This window comes from Perca flavescens, chromosome 5, assembly GCF_004354835.1.
Source record: "Perca flavescens isolate YP-PL-M2 chromosome 5, PFLA_1.0, whole genome shotgun sequence".
Classification (NCBI taxonomy): domain Eukaryota; kingdom Metazoa; phylum Chordata; class Actinopteri; order Perciformes; family Percidae; genus Perca; species Perca flavescens.
The window spans coordinates 22544400-22559465 of record NC_041335.1 but is presented as its reverse complement, the minus strand read 5'-3'; the positions used below and the strand labels follow the sequence as shown (position 1 = coordinate 22559465).

General features: G+C 39.5%; 3 protein-coding genes across 4 annotated transcripts in view; 1 reads left to right on the top strand and 2 right to left on the bottom strand.

The window, feature by feature from the left end:
- Window positions 1-358: 358 nt before the first annotated feature.
- On the bottom strand, window positions 359-5497 carry fbxo4 (F-box protein 4). Its single transcript, XM_028578485.1, has 7 exons — window positions 5260-5497; window positions 3738-4012; window positions 3425-3645; window positions 2975-3050; window positions 2469-2641; window positions 2109-2335; window positions 359-1995 (listed from the first exon to the last, which is right to left on the bottom strand). Exons 1-7 carry the CDS (start codon window positions 5422-5424, stop codon window positions 1903-1905), a joined length of 1230 nt encoding a protein of 409 aa, XP_028434286.1. The 5' UTR covers window positions 5425-5497; the 3' UTR covers window positions 359-1902.
- A 216-nt stretch (window positions 5498-5713) lies between these two features.
- On the bottom strand, window positions 5714-12375 carry rimoc1 (rab7a interacting mon1-ccz1 complex subunit 1). 2 transcript variants are annotated; one of them, XM_028578313.1, is made up of 6 exons: window positions 12231-12375; window positions 9779-9888; window positions 8687-8833; window positions 8362-8493; window positions 6818-6932; window positions 5714-6691 (listed from the first exon to the last, which is right to left on the bottom strand). In XM_028578313.1, the coding sequence occupies exons 1-6, from the start codon at window positions 12295-12297 to the stop codon at window positions 6456-6458; spliced, it is 807 nt and encodes a 268-aa protein (XP_028434114.1). In that variant the 5' UTR covers window positions 12298-12375; the 3' UTR covers window positions 5714-6455. The 2 variants fall into 2 exon arrangements, with proteins under 2 accessions (XP_028434114.1, XP_028434113.1); XM_028578312.1 differs by lacking the exon at window positions 12231-12375 and adding an exon at window positions 10881-11047.
- Window positions 12376-13096: 721 nt separating this feature from the next.
- The window catches only part of oxct1a (3-oxoacid CoA transferase 1a), a 49971-nt gene continuing 48001 nt past the window's right edge, over window positions 13097-15066 (top strand). The window contains exon 1 of the mRNA XM_028579018.1: window positions 13097-13381. Within this exon, the coding sequence (XP_028434819.1) occupies window positions 13277-13381 (105 nt within the window). The 5' untranslated portion in view covers window positions 13097-13276. The remainder of the gene's footprint in view (window positions 13382-15066) is intronic.

Sequence of the window (15066 nt, the reverse complement as noted above, 5' to 3'; positions counted from 1 at the left end):
TGCTGGGGGGAAAAATACTTTTACCAAAGATTTGTGGTTACCTAGGGGACTAGAACAAAAGAGCACCAGTGAGGCACATTATCATGATCTATCATGCTGCCATGCCAGGGACACTGAATATGAAATGGGTGGTAATTTTCAGTGGAAAAACACAACTTAAACCATTCAGTGAGAGATGTGATCTGTAAGAGTAGCACATGCAAAAGTAGACTTAAAGATTGTTACTGAATTATTTTGAATCAATGTGAATCTAGAATGACTAACCAAGTGTCTACAGGTGGGTTTGTACCTCCATTTAAATATTACAGAATATATTGTGGATTTTTCATACTTGCTTGAAAAAAGCCAAGTGAAGATTAATTTTCAGGTCCAACTGTGCATCTGAATTATTTGCAGTAGAACGTTAAAAAAACATCTGCTGTGATTATTTCACAACTATGTTCACAGATTTTTACCTCTTTTCAGCTTTTCACTTGCTAGTCAAACACTCAAGGAAGTTAGAAAGTCAGCACTTTCAGTAAGCAAGCACTGAATCACACAGCTACTAGTAGCTCTCCCTGGTGGCCAAAACAGGATATTCTTCCATGCTTTCTGACATACAGATGTAAGCTCAACTTTTCATGCCAGGTCTGGCCTCAGAGGAAAGGAAAGGAATTATCTTTCACTGCTCACAGAATTTAGACTTGTGAATATGTGCATGAGATATCCCGACGAACGCAGAAAAGAAAGAAGTAAAAAGGAGAAGACAAAAAACGTGACTCATACAGTTTTGTCATTGTGATTACTTAACAGTGATTTACTAGTTATCTAACAGACATTTAGTGAGTTCAGTGATGTAAGCGACTGAAAGTGTGACTCATCCACCACTAGAAAAAATCTGAGAACAAAGTAATTGTGCAAAAAAATATATGCAGCATAAAAAAGTATAAATATGCAGCATGTATCAAAAGGCAACAGTTCTTAATTGCATAAACATAAAATATTTAATTCAATTGCTTGTATTACAGTTTAGCTCTAAAAGTCATATATTTGCAGTATATGATTGCAAATCATTGATCGGAAAGCAGTGAATTTTGCGCGAGTTATCCAAGCTGACTTTTTGTAGGATTGTTGGCACATATGCCTAACTGTAAAAATGTGGTAAACCAAGTCATCAAAAAATGTACAATCTCTTACCCATTTTAAACCAAACAGTGGGCCACCTGATTCTTTCATCGATTGTAAACCTGTCATGATATGGCACATAAATTAAAGTACCACATACTTATTACATATATAAGTAGCATATAAGATAAGTAGGGTAGTAATAGTCAAAGTGAGGTTTTACATGGATGGATTTCACCACTTTTTAAGGCTGTCCTCTGGCCCTGAAATCCCTATATTATTAATTTTAGAACTAAATCACATTTTTGAGGGGCTGAAGGTGCTCAAAAACGCATGAAACTCTGCAAACCTATCAGAAGTGGTGAAAAAAATGATATGTGATATGGGTCTAAGGCTTTGGTGTAGCAAATTGGCTTGATAGTGCCCCCACCTTTAAATTTGACGTAGTGATAGTGTGTGTTGTCTAGTGCGGAATAGTAAACACAGGAAGTGGCACAACATTTTAAATACGTCTTTTTTTATCAGCGCAGCACACTCCACTCAGAAAATAACATCTAACAAGTGCAAGCAGTGTCCGATGGTCACGGAAATGCAAGTCATAGTTATAGTTAGAAACCCATTAGTTCTGTTGCAGATCCAGTTCATGAAATCCCAAAGGCAGTGCTCCAATCATGAGACGTTCAGCGCACATGTGGTATACATTACTCAGGAAATTCTGTAGTCTTGGTGTTAGGATGACGCAGTAATGCAATTTGTGGCTTTCATTCAGCTGGCAGCAGCAGCAGCAGACGTTGGATACTAGCTACCATAGAGCTTGACTCCAGAACATCTCAGCAACCATGAAATGCCATCCAGAAGACCTGACAGGGATTCGGCTACGGTATCCTGCACCTGAATAAGAGAGAGAAACACGAACACAGGCTGAAAATCTCCTCAAACTGAAACTGGGTGGCTACTGTATATGCATTGGAAGGCTGTCAGTTGATCAAATATCCGACAATTACCATCCAGGGGTTAGCCAGCTGGGGGAGGCTGAGTCTATTTGCTACGTCGACACAGGGAGTGCGACACCTGGCCCGGTTTCTGCTGGTAAAATTTTGCAGACTGGTTATCCTGACCTCTTCCGGTTCTTCTCTGGAGACACAGGAGAGCACCAGCAGAGGCCTGGATGCTGAACCCTCGGCAGAGCTCAGCACAGCCCGAATCTGAGCCCCCTCAGAATCTCCCTCACCTATTGAAGACATGTTTTTTTTTTTAATGCAAAGGTTCTGTGCTGAGGATTCATATGGCAAGAAACATGCATGATGTGACATGTTGGTAACAGAGGAGCAAAAGCTGTAAATAGAAATGTCCTTTCATCCCACCTCTCCCAGGCTCTGCATTGGCTACATAGATGAAACCATCCACCACCTGGCACACTTGCTGGACCTGAGGAGCAGGGCTGTAGACTGGATAGCCTGAGTCATCTGATCCTTCAAAGCTAAACAGTTTATTACTGATGCTCTGCTGCTGCACTCTGGCTATTTCCCTCTCGGCCCTGCACACACAAAGTTAAATGACTGTGGCTGTATTCACAATAATATGCAGAAAAAGATAATTGCAACTTGCATTGTAACTTTTAAGTGATGGTTCGGAGTAATTTCACCCTAGGGTCCTTTGCACCATGACCTTGAGCCTTTTCACCTGGGTCGAATATTGGATGAGTTAGCGTTATCAGCTGAATAGCTTAGCGCAGGGGCTAATGGATCCAGGCTTGTATCTCGTAAATGACCACACTAATAATGCCCGAAATGGTTGGCTCGAGGTCATGGTGCAAAGGACCCTAGGGTGAAATTACTCCAAACCATCACTTTAAATACAAAGTGCTCACCTATTGGTTGAGTACAGCGTCAGGATATTCAATTTGTGTTGGTTGTTGAATATGTAACTGATCCCTGAGCCGATACCTAGAATAAAAAAAGGGTTTGGTGGTTACATTCTTTGGGCATCTCAGCTGATAGTGAGATAACGCTTGTGGGCCAATACTGCCACCTAGTGGTGGGCAAATAAACCTACAACAAACAAGATAAACAATGTATTTTTTTTTAAACAATTTGTATCCCGTTTGAGTCAATGTGCAATTGAAATGCACTAATGCAATATTTGTAGTTTGGGTAGACAGCAATCTCATTCCAGTGACAGCTCCTTTCAGCTTAAGAAGAAGCTAGACTTTCGAACTGATCTATGGGTAGAATTGTCACTGTGTTATAAATGATGACAAAGGACCGGGAGAAGGTTATTGATCCTTCATCATTAGCACTCAACATCCATGTTATCTCACCATTTATCTGTCTGTGAGGAGTGCCTGACACAGGAAGCACATCTGGGGCATGCATGAGCCTTGTGACTAAAGAGACATCCAGCTGCTCCATGCCAGGGCCAAACATGGCATAACGTGGTTCAGATGAGGGCACCAGAGACTGAAGAAATGAGGTCACAACCTCATATGACGGCCGCGAAGGAAGCCATTGTTGTCTGCAAGATGGACAGCTTTTCAGGTATCTGATGAGACAAAAATGGTGGTCAAAAATGTTTCTGTCTAACAAATTGTTACCAACTGACCTCGACACAGGACGACAGAAAAATGTACTCACTCTGACATGTAGTCAAATTTCAATTCCATCACTTTGTCATCCCCCTCTTCTCTATCATCCAGGCTCTCATCTTCATTGATTAGTGGTGCATCCAACAACTCCAGCTGGGGCATGCTCACATGATCAATGGAGGGCCAGTATGGCATGTCCCTGAGCAGGAAGTATCTCCACAGTAATGGATCTCTAACCATGGCCCTCCAGTACCGACTGGTGGCTCCAAGGCAGCAGATATCCGCAGGAGACAGAAGGGTCATGATCCGGAACTGTAAGTCCACCTTAAGCAGACACAAATCACAAACACCAAACATCTATTATCAATTAAAATTCAAAAAAGGATAGGAAAAGGCATTAAAAATGTTATGTAAAAAGTAAATTGTATTATCAGGAAAACTTACCTAAAATATCAAAGTAAAAAGTATTCATTATAAAGGCAGAATGGTCTCTGTCAGTTATAATCTATATTATTGTATTGTTGTATTGGCAATTCAGATGTATTTACATACATTTAAAAAAACTGCATTTTAATGTTGGAGCTAAGCTGTTCAAAACTGGGGTAGTTTGTTATTTCATAAAATTATTCCACATTTACTGCTTATATTATTCCAATGTTTACTTTTTATATTTTACCTAAGCTATACTAGGCCTTTGTGTGCAGGTCAGTTTGACCTTTGGTGTGCAGAGACCTTAAATCATCAAGCATCTTCTTCAATTACTGTGAGAAGCTCTATATCTTTTTGCTCTCACACAGATCATTGGAAAACTGCCTCTGGATGAAATATATAAGACAGCAGGCATACTTCGTTAGGAGTGATTGTATTGTTTAAACAAAAAGATTTTTTTTAAACAGCTTTCATCTTTTCATCTTCGTCACTGCTGGGAGACGAATCAATCCATAAAGGTTTGTGAGTAACTTTTCGTTTCTGTCGAAAAACGCCGTTTTAAATGGAAAATCACAAGGTGGCATAAAAGCACCAGACTTTTTCCACTACTACTTGTCAAATCAACCACAATATATCCAAATGGACCCAAGTGTACAATCAGATCAGAGAATGCGTAAGTAGCCTACCATGACTTAGTCACTTTAAGTAGGCTACAAATTCTGTTCTTGAGTAGAATGCTTGAAAAAACTATATTAACATTTAACCCGCTCATTTCGCTTTAAATAATTAGATTTTTCCAGTTTTAGTATTAGCCTACCACCTTGGCGGAGGTTAAGTTTTTTTGTGTGGAGGAGGGGTTGGGGTGAAGTGTGATCACGGAAGGCTTATATCATGTGGATGCACCGAAATAATTGTTATTAGGCTATTCAAGGGCCCGGTTTAATGAAACTTGTTGGATGATATGGGTCAGGGAAGGGCCCATTACATTTAGGAGCAGATCCGAATCACGGGGCGGATACAAGATGTTTTCACTTTCTTTGCAAGATAGGGAATGGCGTTGGCCGCGGTCTGCGCATTATCCGACTGTTTTTTATCCAAATGTTGAACAAATGAAAAACATTTCCATGAATGATTTGACTCACCGGTAAACTATCCAGAAATCCCGGTAGTGGCTCTTCTCCCGTGTCTACATCCCGTGTCAAGTAGTCTTTGACAACTTTGCCAATGTTTGAAAAGTATCTCTCTCTGAACCGCCTGAGGCTGCGGATCACAACCGACTGGTTGAGCTGCTGGATCTTTCCTGCCATGACTCCAGGTATGAGTGATAATATAGCCTACATTACACTGTAATACGGACCTAGAGAGATGACGACAACACCACCGTATTTGACTTTTACCTGTCATACTTCCTTGTTGCTGGCGGCAGCAGGGCATTATGGGTATTGTAGTTCCACAATAATGGGCAGCTAAAAATCGAAGTTTAAGTTACAATGTAAAATAAACGTTTTTCTTAAAACAACGCGCGTTTATTGTCAACGAGGACATAAAAAACAGAAAATGATTTTCGTCCAAACAACACAGGTTCTCTAATAGTTATACTATCAAGATTATTGAAGTGGCAGAAAATGGAACTTGCAATAGATGGGGATACAAGTGGCGCATTACAAAGCTGGTATGAACAAATCTGAACATACTTCAAATAGTCATTAATACATCATTGTCAAACAGTTTTTGAACACCTTTTCTTTGCCTTAAGTGTGCATATTTTTATACACACATACATATATAATGTATATGCAATTATAATATATTAAAAGCATAACAAAATGGCAACAAAACAATAAATAAAATGTTACTGTGCAATGTCTCATTTCCAGCTTTTCAAACTTTTAATCTTAAAAAAATGAAAGAAAAAAGGTCAATTTTATTAATACCCTTTTTATATTCATATTAATGTTATTATAACACATTCTCAGGGCAAAATAAGTGTCCCGGGCAACAGTCTGGAATCAAGATGATAACTGCTTTTTCAGCAGGACAGGGGCAAAAAAATATTCAACTCTCTGCAGCCCCTGCCAGTTTTACACCACCTACCTTATCCTTTCTAACCTCTCTTTCACCTGCTTTGGCCTGGGCCGTTGGGCATGGGATGAGATTGCCTGTAGACACTGATCCAAAGAATCTTTTCTTCAAACATTTTCTTCCCATGCTCCCCCTAAACCTTCCACAACATTACACCCCACCTGATGGATTCCATTTTTATTTGGGGTTGACACACATTTGAATACTGAACTTAGATCTGTGCCTGAGGGCATCTTCAACACAGGAGCAGCTTGGTTCACTGTAAAATACTAAGGATTTCCTTGGCATTCTCGGTGTTCCAGCCCTGGCCCTGCAGAGGGCCCTCACATGCAAGCACGTATTTGTTGAGGATCTGTGTGCCAATGTCCCGAAACTGGAGGCGATCTTCTTTGCGATCCATAGTGTCAGCGCTGCAGTCCTCATACTTGACTGCCCAGAAACACATTTCCCCGATGTACATCATTGTCAACAGGTGTGTGTCTGAGAAGATGCCTGGCCGAAACATAAGAAGGTGGTTGAGTATGATCACATGGTCCAATTGAATGGTTTTCTTTAACTGAAGAATTGTCTTACACTGGACTGAAGCAGGACAACAGTATTAACTGCTGGCATATTTACCTTCAGATAGGAAGCTTGCTGTAGCAGTGTCATGAAGCACCACCCCATCGTTGAGCTTCACAGAGTTTCTCACCTGCAGCATCCGCATTAGGTAGCGCACCCCTTCCTGAATACACTGGATTAAAATATCAGAGTCTAATGAGCATTAGGCCTAATCAAACCATTTAAGACAGACCGAAGCTAATGCGGATCTTAATAAACAAACAAACAAACAAACAAACAAACAAACTGCATATGCCAACAATTTACCCCCACCCTGCGTTTTAGATGTTACACGAGTCCATATTGGGATTTAAATACAATTTAAATTAACTATGCAGCCCCTAATATTCTGAAAAAACCCACCCTCGATCCTGAAGTCTTAGCCAACTATAGACCTATATCTAATCTTCCCTTTCTCTCCAAAATCCTTGAGAAGGTAGTCGCTAATCAATTGTGTGACTTTCTACATAGAAATTATTATTATTTGAAGACTTTCAGTCAGGATTTAGAATGCATCATAGCACAGAGACAGCACTGGTGAAAATTACTAACGACCTTCTAACTGCTGCTGACAAAGGACTTGTCTCCATACTTGTTTTATTAGATCTTAGTGCTGCATTCAACACTATTGACCATACCATCCTGTTACAGAGACTGGAACACTTAGTTGGCATTAAAGGAATCGCACTAAGTTGGTTTAAGTCCTATTTCTCTGAGCGATCCCAATTTGACCAATTCTATTCTCCTTATATATGCTTCCTCTAGGCAATATTATTAGGAAACACTCAATTAACTTTCACTGTTACGCTGACGACATCTAATTATATCTGTCAATTAAGCCAGACGAAAGTGGTCAGTTAGCTAAACTTCCTGGATGCAAAATTAGGAACATCCTACCCTAAAACGACGCTGAAAAACTAGTCCATGCATTTGTTACTTCCAGGCTGGACTACTGTAATTCCTTACTATCAGGTTGCTCAAATAAGTCCCTTAAGACTCTCCAGCTTGTTACTAACCTACTCTGGGGAGTTTACTCCCCGGAGTCCTTATGTTTCTTCTTTGCAGAGCATAGCTCTGCGAATTCCCTGCAATGTCCGGCCACGTCCACTGCATCCACCCATGCTCTGTGGTGTCACGTTACATCCCGCAATGCACTCCTGTGCCCTGCTATGACATGAACTACAACAACTACCTTGTAGTCACTGTTCCATTATCCTTATTATGACTGCCACTGTTCATCACACCCCCAACAGGCCCCGTCAGACACCGCCTATCAAGAGTCTGGGTCTGCCGAGGTTTCTTCCTAAAAGGGAGTTTTTCTTCGCCACTGTCACAATAGCCACTGCTAATGCTTGCTCTTGAGGGAATTACTGTAATTGTTGGGGCTTTGGAAATTATAGAGTGCGGTCTAGACCTACTCTATCTGTAAAGTGTCTCGAGATAACTCTTGTTATGACTTGATACTATAAAAAAAATTTAATTGAATACTAAACGGCTGTTTTTACCAAAACAAAGTACATTTGGCTGACACAAATACAATGTTCACAAATACAATGTGGCACCTTAAGGAATGTGTCCTTGTTTTTCTTAATCCACTGTTTTCGTTGATGAAGGGTGTGGCAGTACATGTACAGCAGAGCTCCACGTCTCCAATAGAGGCATTCCAACAGCTCTAGGCCCAAAACAGACTGCACCTGATATAAACCAAAAGACATGAATAATATTGTAAGAAAATGACATGGAAGTAAATGTAAATGTTTTTTTGCAAAACTATAAACCAAAGAGAACATTGAAGTGGATCTAGACTGGAAATACTTGATAATCAACCAGAAAAAAACATGTACAGAACATGTACACAAAATCATGTTGAGACACACATATACACACTTCTTGTGCTGGTGCTAGCCTCCCTGCCAAAACTTCTGGCTCGGTCAGGTCTTGCAGGAGCTGCTGGATTTTAAATGGTGAGCAGTCCTCAGGGAACTCCTGGTCCACCAGTTTATTCTCTTCATAAAATGTGATGTCTAGGATCACCTAAATGATGAAAAACAAATATATACCCACACCGGACACTGAATACAAGGTGCAAGAAAACTAAGCAACATTTTCAAAATTTACAAAAAATATGCTACAAGTCATCAGAAACAATTACCTCCCTCTTCTCACTAAATTACTTTGAGTTCTCCCATCAATAAAAAAGGTAGACCAAATAAAAAATGAAACTGATAATATACCTGCCAGGAAGTGGAAGCCACAGCTGTAGCCTCTTCTCCAAAACTCTTATTTACCCCTTCTGAAAAGCTATTACTAATATCTAATTATCTCCCAATGTATCGAGTATTCAGTAGCAAACTGTTGCTTGATTACTGGCAATTTGAGACTAAAAGCCTTTTCAGTCAGTGTTTGGACCACTTCACATCACTAAGACAACCGTAACGACCTTCAACTAGCCAACAACTCCAGTACACTTGTTTTTAATGTTCCTTGACCTAAGCATTTCTTAAGGCTTGGTACCAACTTCTTTCGCAGCTTGGGACTACATTTCCACTCCTACATTCTTACAGCCATGATATCAGTTTCCAAAAAGTACATATTGTATAGCATATGGTTTTGAACTCAAAAGGCTAAACTGAGGGTACTCTGCAGGTTTGCCGTTTATAGGGGAAGAATGAAAAAATAACCCACAGCAATTTTGGTTGATTGATTGTCACTTATCAAGCAAAATGCCAAGCATTTGCTGGTTACGCCTCCTCAAATTTGAGGATGCTTTTCCTTGTTTTATACAATCAACCATGATACATTAGTAGGAATAGGTATGCAGATTTGAAGATCACCCTGAGTTTGGGGAAATTGAGATGGGCAGCATATGTACTATTTTCTTAGGTTTTGTTCAACAAAATGATTAATTGAAAACAGTCAAATATTACTAATGAAAATAATGATTAATTGCAGCTCTAGACATTCAATGTAATGAAGTACCTGTGTGTAATCCTGAAGCACCTTGGAAAGGTTGCTACTCTCCCCTCCTTGCCTGTAATAGCTTTTCAACTTGTCTAGTATGGCAGACGCATTCTGTAAATAGTCATCATCTATGGAAGAATGATATGTTCACAGGTTACCAATTACAGATCTATAAATAAAACTGGTCTCCAACGTGACGCTTTTTATTTACATGTTAATACAAAAACAATTCGACTGAAGCTAGAACAAGTTTTAATGTTCCAAAGTTAAAAGCAATGTGACTATGCAGCAACATAGTAATTAACAATTAAGTCATAAAATGCGAACTAACATTTTAAGCGTTTGCCAATGTTTAAATATAATAATAATAATAATAATAATAATAATAATAATAATAATACATGCCTTTATTTATATAGCACCTTTAAAAACAGTTTGCAAAGGGCTTTGACAGACAATGCGAGAAAACAGCAGGGTATCCAGAGGTGAATATAACAGAGAGCTAAACAGTGGTGCCAAACAACAGCATGGCAGAAATTGGGTTACTAAAACATGTAGCGATAGACAAAAGACGCAACATATAGTAGAGACAAGTGAAAATAAAAAAGGTCAAATCAATCAGAAAAATAAAATAGAAATAAAGTGACTAAGGAATAATATGAAATAATTAACTCAACTTTAGATAATTTACTATGACGCTTGGTTACACTCGGTTACACTACGCAGCATCGTGTTTCGTGGTCAGCTAAACGTTTGTCAACAATACTGCATTTTAGCTAACGTTAGCCAACTTAACGTTACGTTAGCACCCAGATATTTAAAAACAACCATCGGTCAGTGAGTAAATGTTACTATAACGCTACTAAGTCAACACTTTACCGCCTGTTAACTAACCGTAGGGCAAGTATTATTTGTCAACATGAAATGTCCATCAGGCAGCAACTGTTGTTATAGTTGCAAGCTGTTAGCTATCGCTAGATAACGTTAGCTAGCTTGCTAGTTGGCTAATAAACTGCGTATATATTTATCTCTGAATGAACTGAACAAGAATGATAGCCACGCATACGAGGTGCCAAGACTGGCCACAAGACAAAACAAATGAACAACGCCTTATCGATACCTTGCTTTTCAGCTCTGAGACTGGAACACTTGATATCTAACTCAAATATCCTTCTCTCCAACTCAAAACCTTGTCGCCTGTAGTCGTCGGCCATGACTAAAGTATGCGTCACGTGAGCTAGGGATGATGCTGCATTCACGTGCTCCTGGGATGGTGCCTTTTCCCGATTTGTGAAGTAGTTTTGCGACTTTGGTGTGTTCACGAGTCGTAATGTGGAAAAAAATGGACGCTATATATATGTATTTTAAACAAGAGCGTTTTCTGCATTTGTTAAGAATTATCTAAATGACGTGGTCGTTCTGATTTCTGGAGGAAGGAGGAGAGGCTGGGGTCGAATTGAAAGTTAAGCAAGAGGTTTAATGAATAACACAATGAAAACAACAGTCAAAACACAATCAAACATAAAACATAAAACATAAAACACTGCCAGCAGCAGACTGAAGACATGCCTCCCCGTGTGGGGACACAGATTGCAGCCATGCGACATGACAAAACAATACACTGTAAAAAGCGGACTTCTACATGCTTCTCCCTGCGGGGTCACAGTTGAAGCCCCGAATCTTACTCAGGATCAGAATTATATCCCTTGGAATTGTGGGTGTTTCCCTGAATGGAAACTGTCCCAGGTTAAAGACACACCTCTGATTTCAGGTTTACTCCAGGTCACAGACAAAGGTCGTTTCACATGGTAGTGCCGATTCTGTTCAAGTTTACAGAGTTTGCATTTCCTTTGTTCTAATCACGTCTGGCCCTGCAGGGAGTGGCTCCCCAAAAGCAGAAACAATAGTTACCTTTCCTGTGGGGACAATGAGTCTTCTTAAATGTCAGACATGACCTGATTAATTCTTTAGAAGCTAGGTTTTGGGTGAGGCAGTCAAATGCTGATTAGTGTAGTTAATTTATTAAATTTAGCTGCAGGCCCCATTAAACATTGTTTTCCAAACATAGCCTGGCTTTAACTTTTTTAAACCTGACACATTTATTTCCAGTTTTTGAAGAAATGAAAGGGGAGAGAGAGGGGGAATGACATGTAGCAAAGGGCCGCAGGTCGGAGTCGAAGCCGGGCCCGATGAGTCGAGGAATAAACGGGCTCCCGCTCTACCAACTGAGCTATCCAGGGGACCGTTTATTTCCAGTTTGATGTTATTCGTGATTTGGTCCCATACGTGTTGCTGCACCATGTAACGTTAACGTTACATTCCTTAAAACCACTAAAATATTGCTTTAACTGACTTGATATCAGGGTTAATGATAATAAATAACCTTTCCAACTTTATCTAGGTCACTCTACGTGGAAAGCTTCTAACTGTAACCTATTTACAATATGTGAATTAATAAAACGTTTCTTACCAATATTCTTATAATACATCCATGCCAATAACCCTAAATGTGATGGATGTATTAAGAGAACGGACATTCATCCGCCATGTGTGTGCGTAATATGACGCCAATCCGCCAAGTCAGCAACATTTTTCGCCGAGTTTCCGAGTTGTTGTTCTGAGCTGTATATCGAGGAGGCATTCCGAAACTAATTTTTCCGATTATTCCTATATGACGTGAATGCAGCATTACTCACGTGTGTATGTCATGTCTGTTTCCATAAAAATTTTTCTGTGTGCGGCATGTTCTTATGTCTATGCGTGCGCCTGGGGTAGCTTTAAAAACAACATGTACCGTGTAATCATCACCAATACGTACAGCCTTGAGTTTATATTAATGACGTTAACGTTACGCAACATGTACGTTGTCTTAATACATCCATGGTACTTCCTTTAGGAGAAACCAAACGTGCTGCAAATACAGAACCGGTCTACTTAGAAATGCTTTGGCGGAACCCATAGGTGGAACCATATACTGTTAATATTATACAGTCTATGGGTGGAACCGGAGTCGGGGTATCGAAGTCGTGCCCGACCAATCGCGAGTCAAATAGCTATAATGACCAAACGTATCAGAAAAAAATAACACTTGAACAAACATGAGCATGAACAGAACTACCAAAAATGACACAAACCATTTTGGTGGGAAATTATTTGTATTTTGAACTTTTGTTTTGCCCATCCGCTAACATAGATGGGGACGGGTTGGTTTTATGACTTATAGCCTACTGCAGCCAGACACCAGGGGGCCGTTAAAGCGCGTTTGCCCTGGTCGGCCACCGTATTGTGGTTGTGGTGAAAGGGTTAAATTCAAATTAGCTTGCCGAGCCCCCTCTATCCCCTACTGCTTGGTCCAGCCCATTGAGACATCAGCCAATGTCATCGTGGCTCTGACTTTTTGGTGTGTGCACTGCTGGTAGCCACATTTTGCGACCTTTCAGAATACATCATCTGTCTTCCACCGGCTGGAGCTTTCACTCTGCTCATCGGCTCATCCTCCGTGTATAGCTCTAAAACATGGCGGCCTACAAAGCTTTGTACAGAGCGCAGAGTTTATTCTACAAAAACGTCTCAAAACCCTGCAGAACCCAATTAAATTTGGCTAATCTCCAATTGACCAAGGTTGGTATTAAACGGTTACGTTAATTGGTTGTAGAAATAGCATTGTTTAAATGAGATGGTTGCGAATGATGCAAGATTAAAAGGTCATAATATTATGAAGATTGTATTAGATTTGTCGTGCAACATTTTGGAAATAACGTGAATTTAGAAAGGGAAAGTTACCAATCTTCACATATCATTTTGGATTTATTTAATTTGACTTTTCGATGCTATTGTGAATTGACCTCAAGCTGATGGGTACGGCGGGGATTCTCAATATTTTCGTCAACAAAAAATCGAAACCATATTATTAACAGTAACGCACAATATGACTTTGCAGTGTGTCAGTGACAAGACACATCACATGTCACATTAGTCAAACCCGCAGCTCTACATGCAGCAGTTAGGTCAAGGTGTGTTGTAGGTGAAATGAAAAGTGCTTGCATATTCCACCCCACAGTCATGACATTGTACAAGTTAGTCATGTCTATTAATAGTATGGTTTCGGAAATCAACGTGATGTCTGAAATTAGAATTAATGGGGAAAGCAAATTTAGGAAATGCTCGAGGTAACATGAACCTTTGAGCATTATCTTGAACCAGTGTTACTTTGACTACTTGAGTGTTACTCAATTGATATACTAATTTAAACCTTTAGACCAGGTATCTTCAACAGGGGTTCCGGGACCCCTAGGGGGTCCTCAGAGTCACTGCAGGGGGTCCTCATTTTTTAATTTAAATGTTTTAACATGAATCCAACATATTATTAGTAAATATAAATCTCTGCTTACTGGCCTATAGGTAAGGTAGTCACTAAGGTAGCCATCCACAGATACAGTTAATAAGGATTCACTGTGCCACAGGTATGTTTAACATTAAATGATAATTTATAAAATCATGCCAACAATTATTATTTTAATAGCTTAGTATTCTAAGCTATTAGAATACTACTGCTCCATCTCTCTTTCAGTTAAGGGTTGGTTTAAAAAACGTTGAAGACCCCTGCTTTAGACAATCTGGATGACAGTTAAGAACTAGCTTTCCATTAACTGATCATGACTTGATTCCTTTTTTCTTGTAATACATAGATAATAAAATAGACAGGTGTATGTTTCATTTTGTTAAATAAGCAATATTGCATAACAAGTTGTACAGTATGGCACTTCATTTGTAGATAAAGGGAAATTATGAATGAGGAGACGACTAGGAACATCCCAATGCAAAGTGATGTTGAGTTTCCTCCTCCAAGTCAGACCAACAGTGTTTGAAATAGTTCAATATTTTAAAAGCAGTCAGAAATCACACATATGTAAATATCCAATGTCAGTATTACAGGTTTACAATGCAATTGCATTACGCATACAGAATCAGCACTAGGGCTGGGAGAAAATCAAATATCACAATATTTTTGACCAAATACCTCGATATCGATACCACAACGATATTGTAGTGTTGACTATTGGTGCTTTCACAAAATATTTACACAATGAGATTTTTGATAAGTAATCGTCAGTAATGTGGACATAATGTCTAAATGGGTAAAGGCAGATAATAGAACAGTTACAACAGTCTGGTAAGTTCAGAAAATGACATCACTTTACTGTAATGCAGCCTTTAAAACCAGGAAAAGAAAACACTTATGTCATATTACAAGATCCAAAATCTAAGACGATATCTAGTCTCATATCACGAGCCCAGCTCTAATC

Excerpts from the sequence above, each read along its gene's own strand:
- fbxo4 (XM_028578485.1), bottom strand. The coding sequence starts at position 5,424 with ATGGCAGGAAAGATCCAGCAGCTCAACCAGTCGGTTGTGATCCGCAGC. Across the intron at positions 3,646-3,737 it reads AAATTTGACTACATGTCAGA|ATACCTGAAAAGCTGTCCAT; the intron begins GTGAGTACATTT and ends TTGTCTCATCAG. Across the intron at positions 3,051-3,424 it reads TCCTCACAGACAGATAAATG|GTATCGGCTCAGGGATCAGT; the intron begins GTGAGATAACAT and ends TTTTTATTCTAG.
- rimoc1 (XM_028578312.1), bottom strand. The coding sequence starts at position 10,974 with ATGGCCGACGACTACAGGCGACAAGGTTTTGAGTTGGAGAGAAGGATA. Across the intron at positions 8,494-8,686 it reads GGCTAGCACCAGCACAAGAA|GTGCAGTCTGTTTTGGGCCT; the intron begins GTGTGTATATGT and ends GGTTTATATCAG. Across the intron at positions 6,692-6,817 it reads AGCAAGCTTCCTATCTGAAG|GCATCTTCTCAGACACACAC; the intron begins GTAAATATGCCA and ends TGTTTCGGCCAG.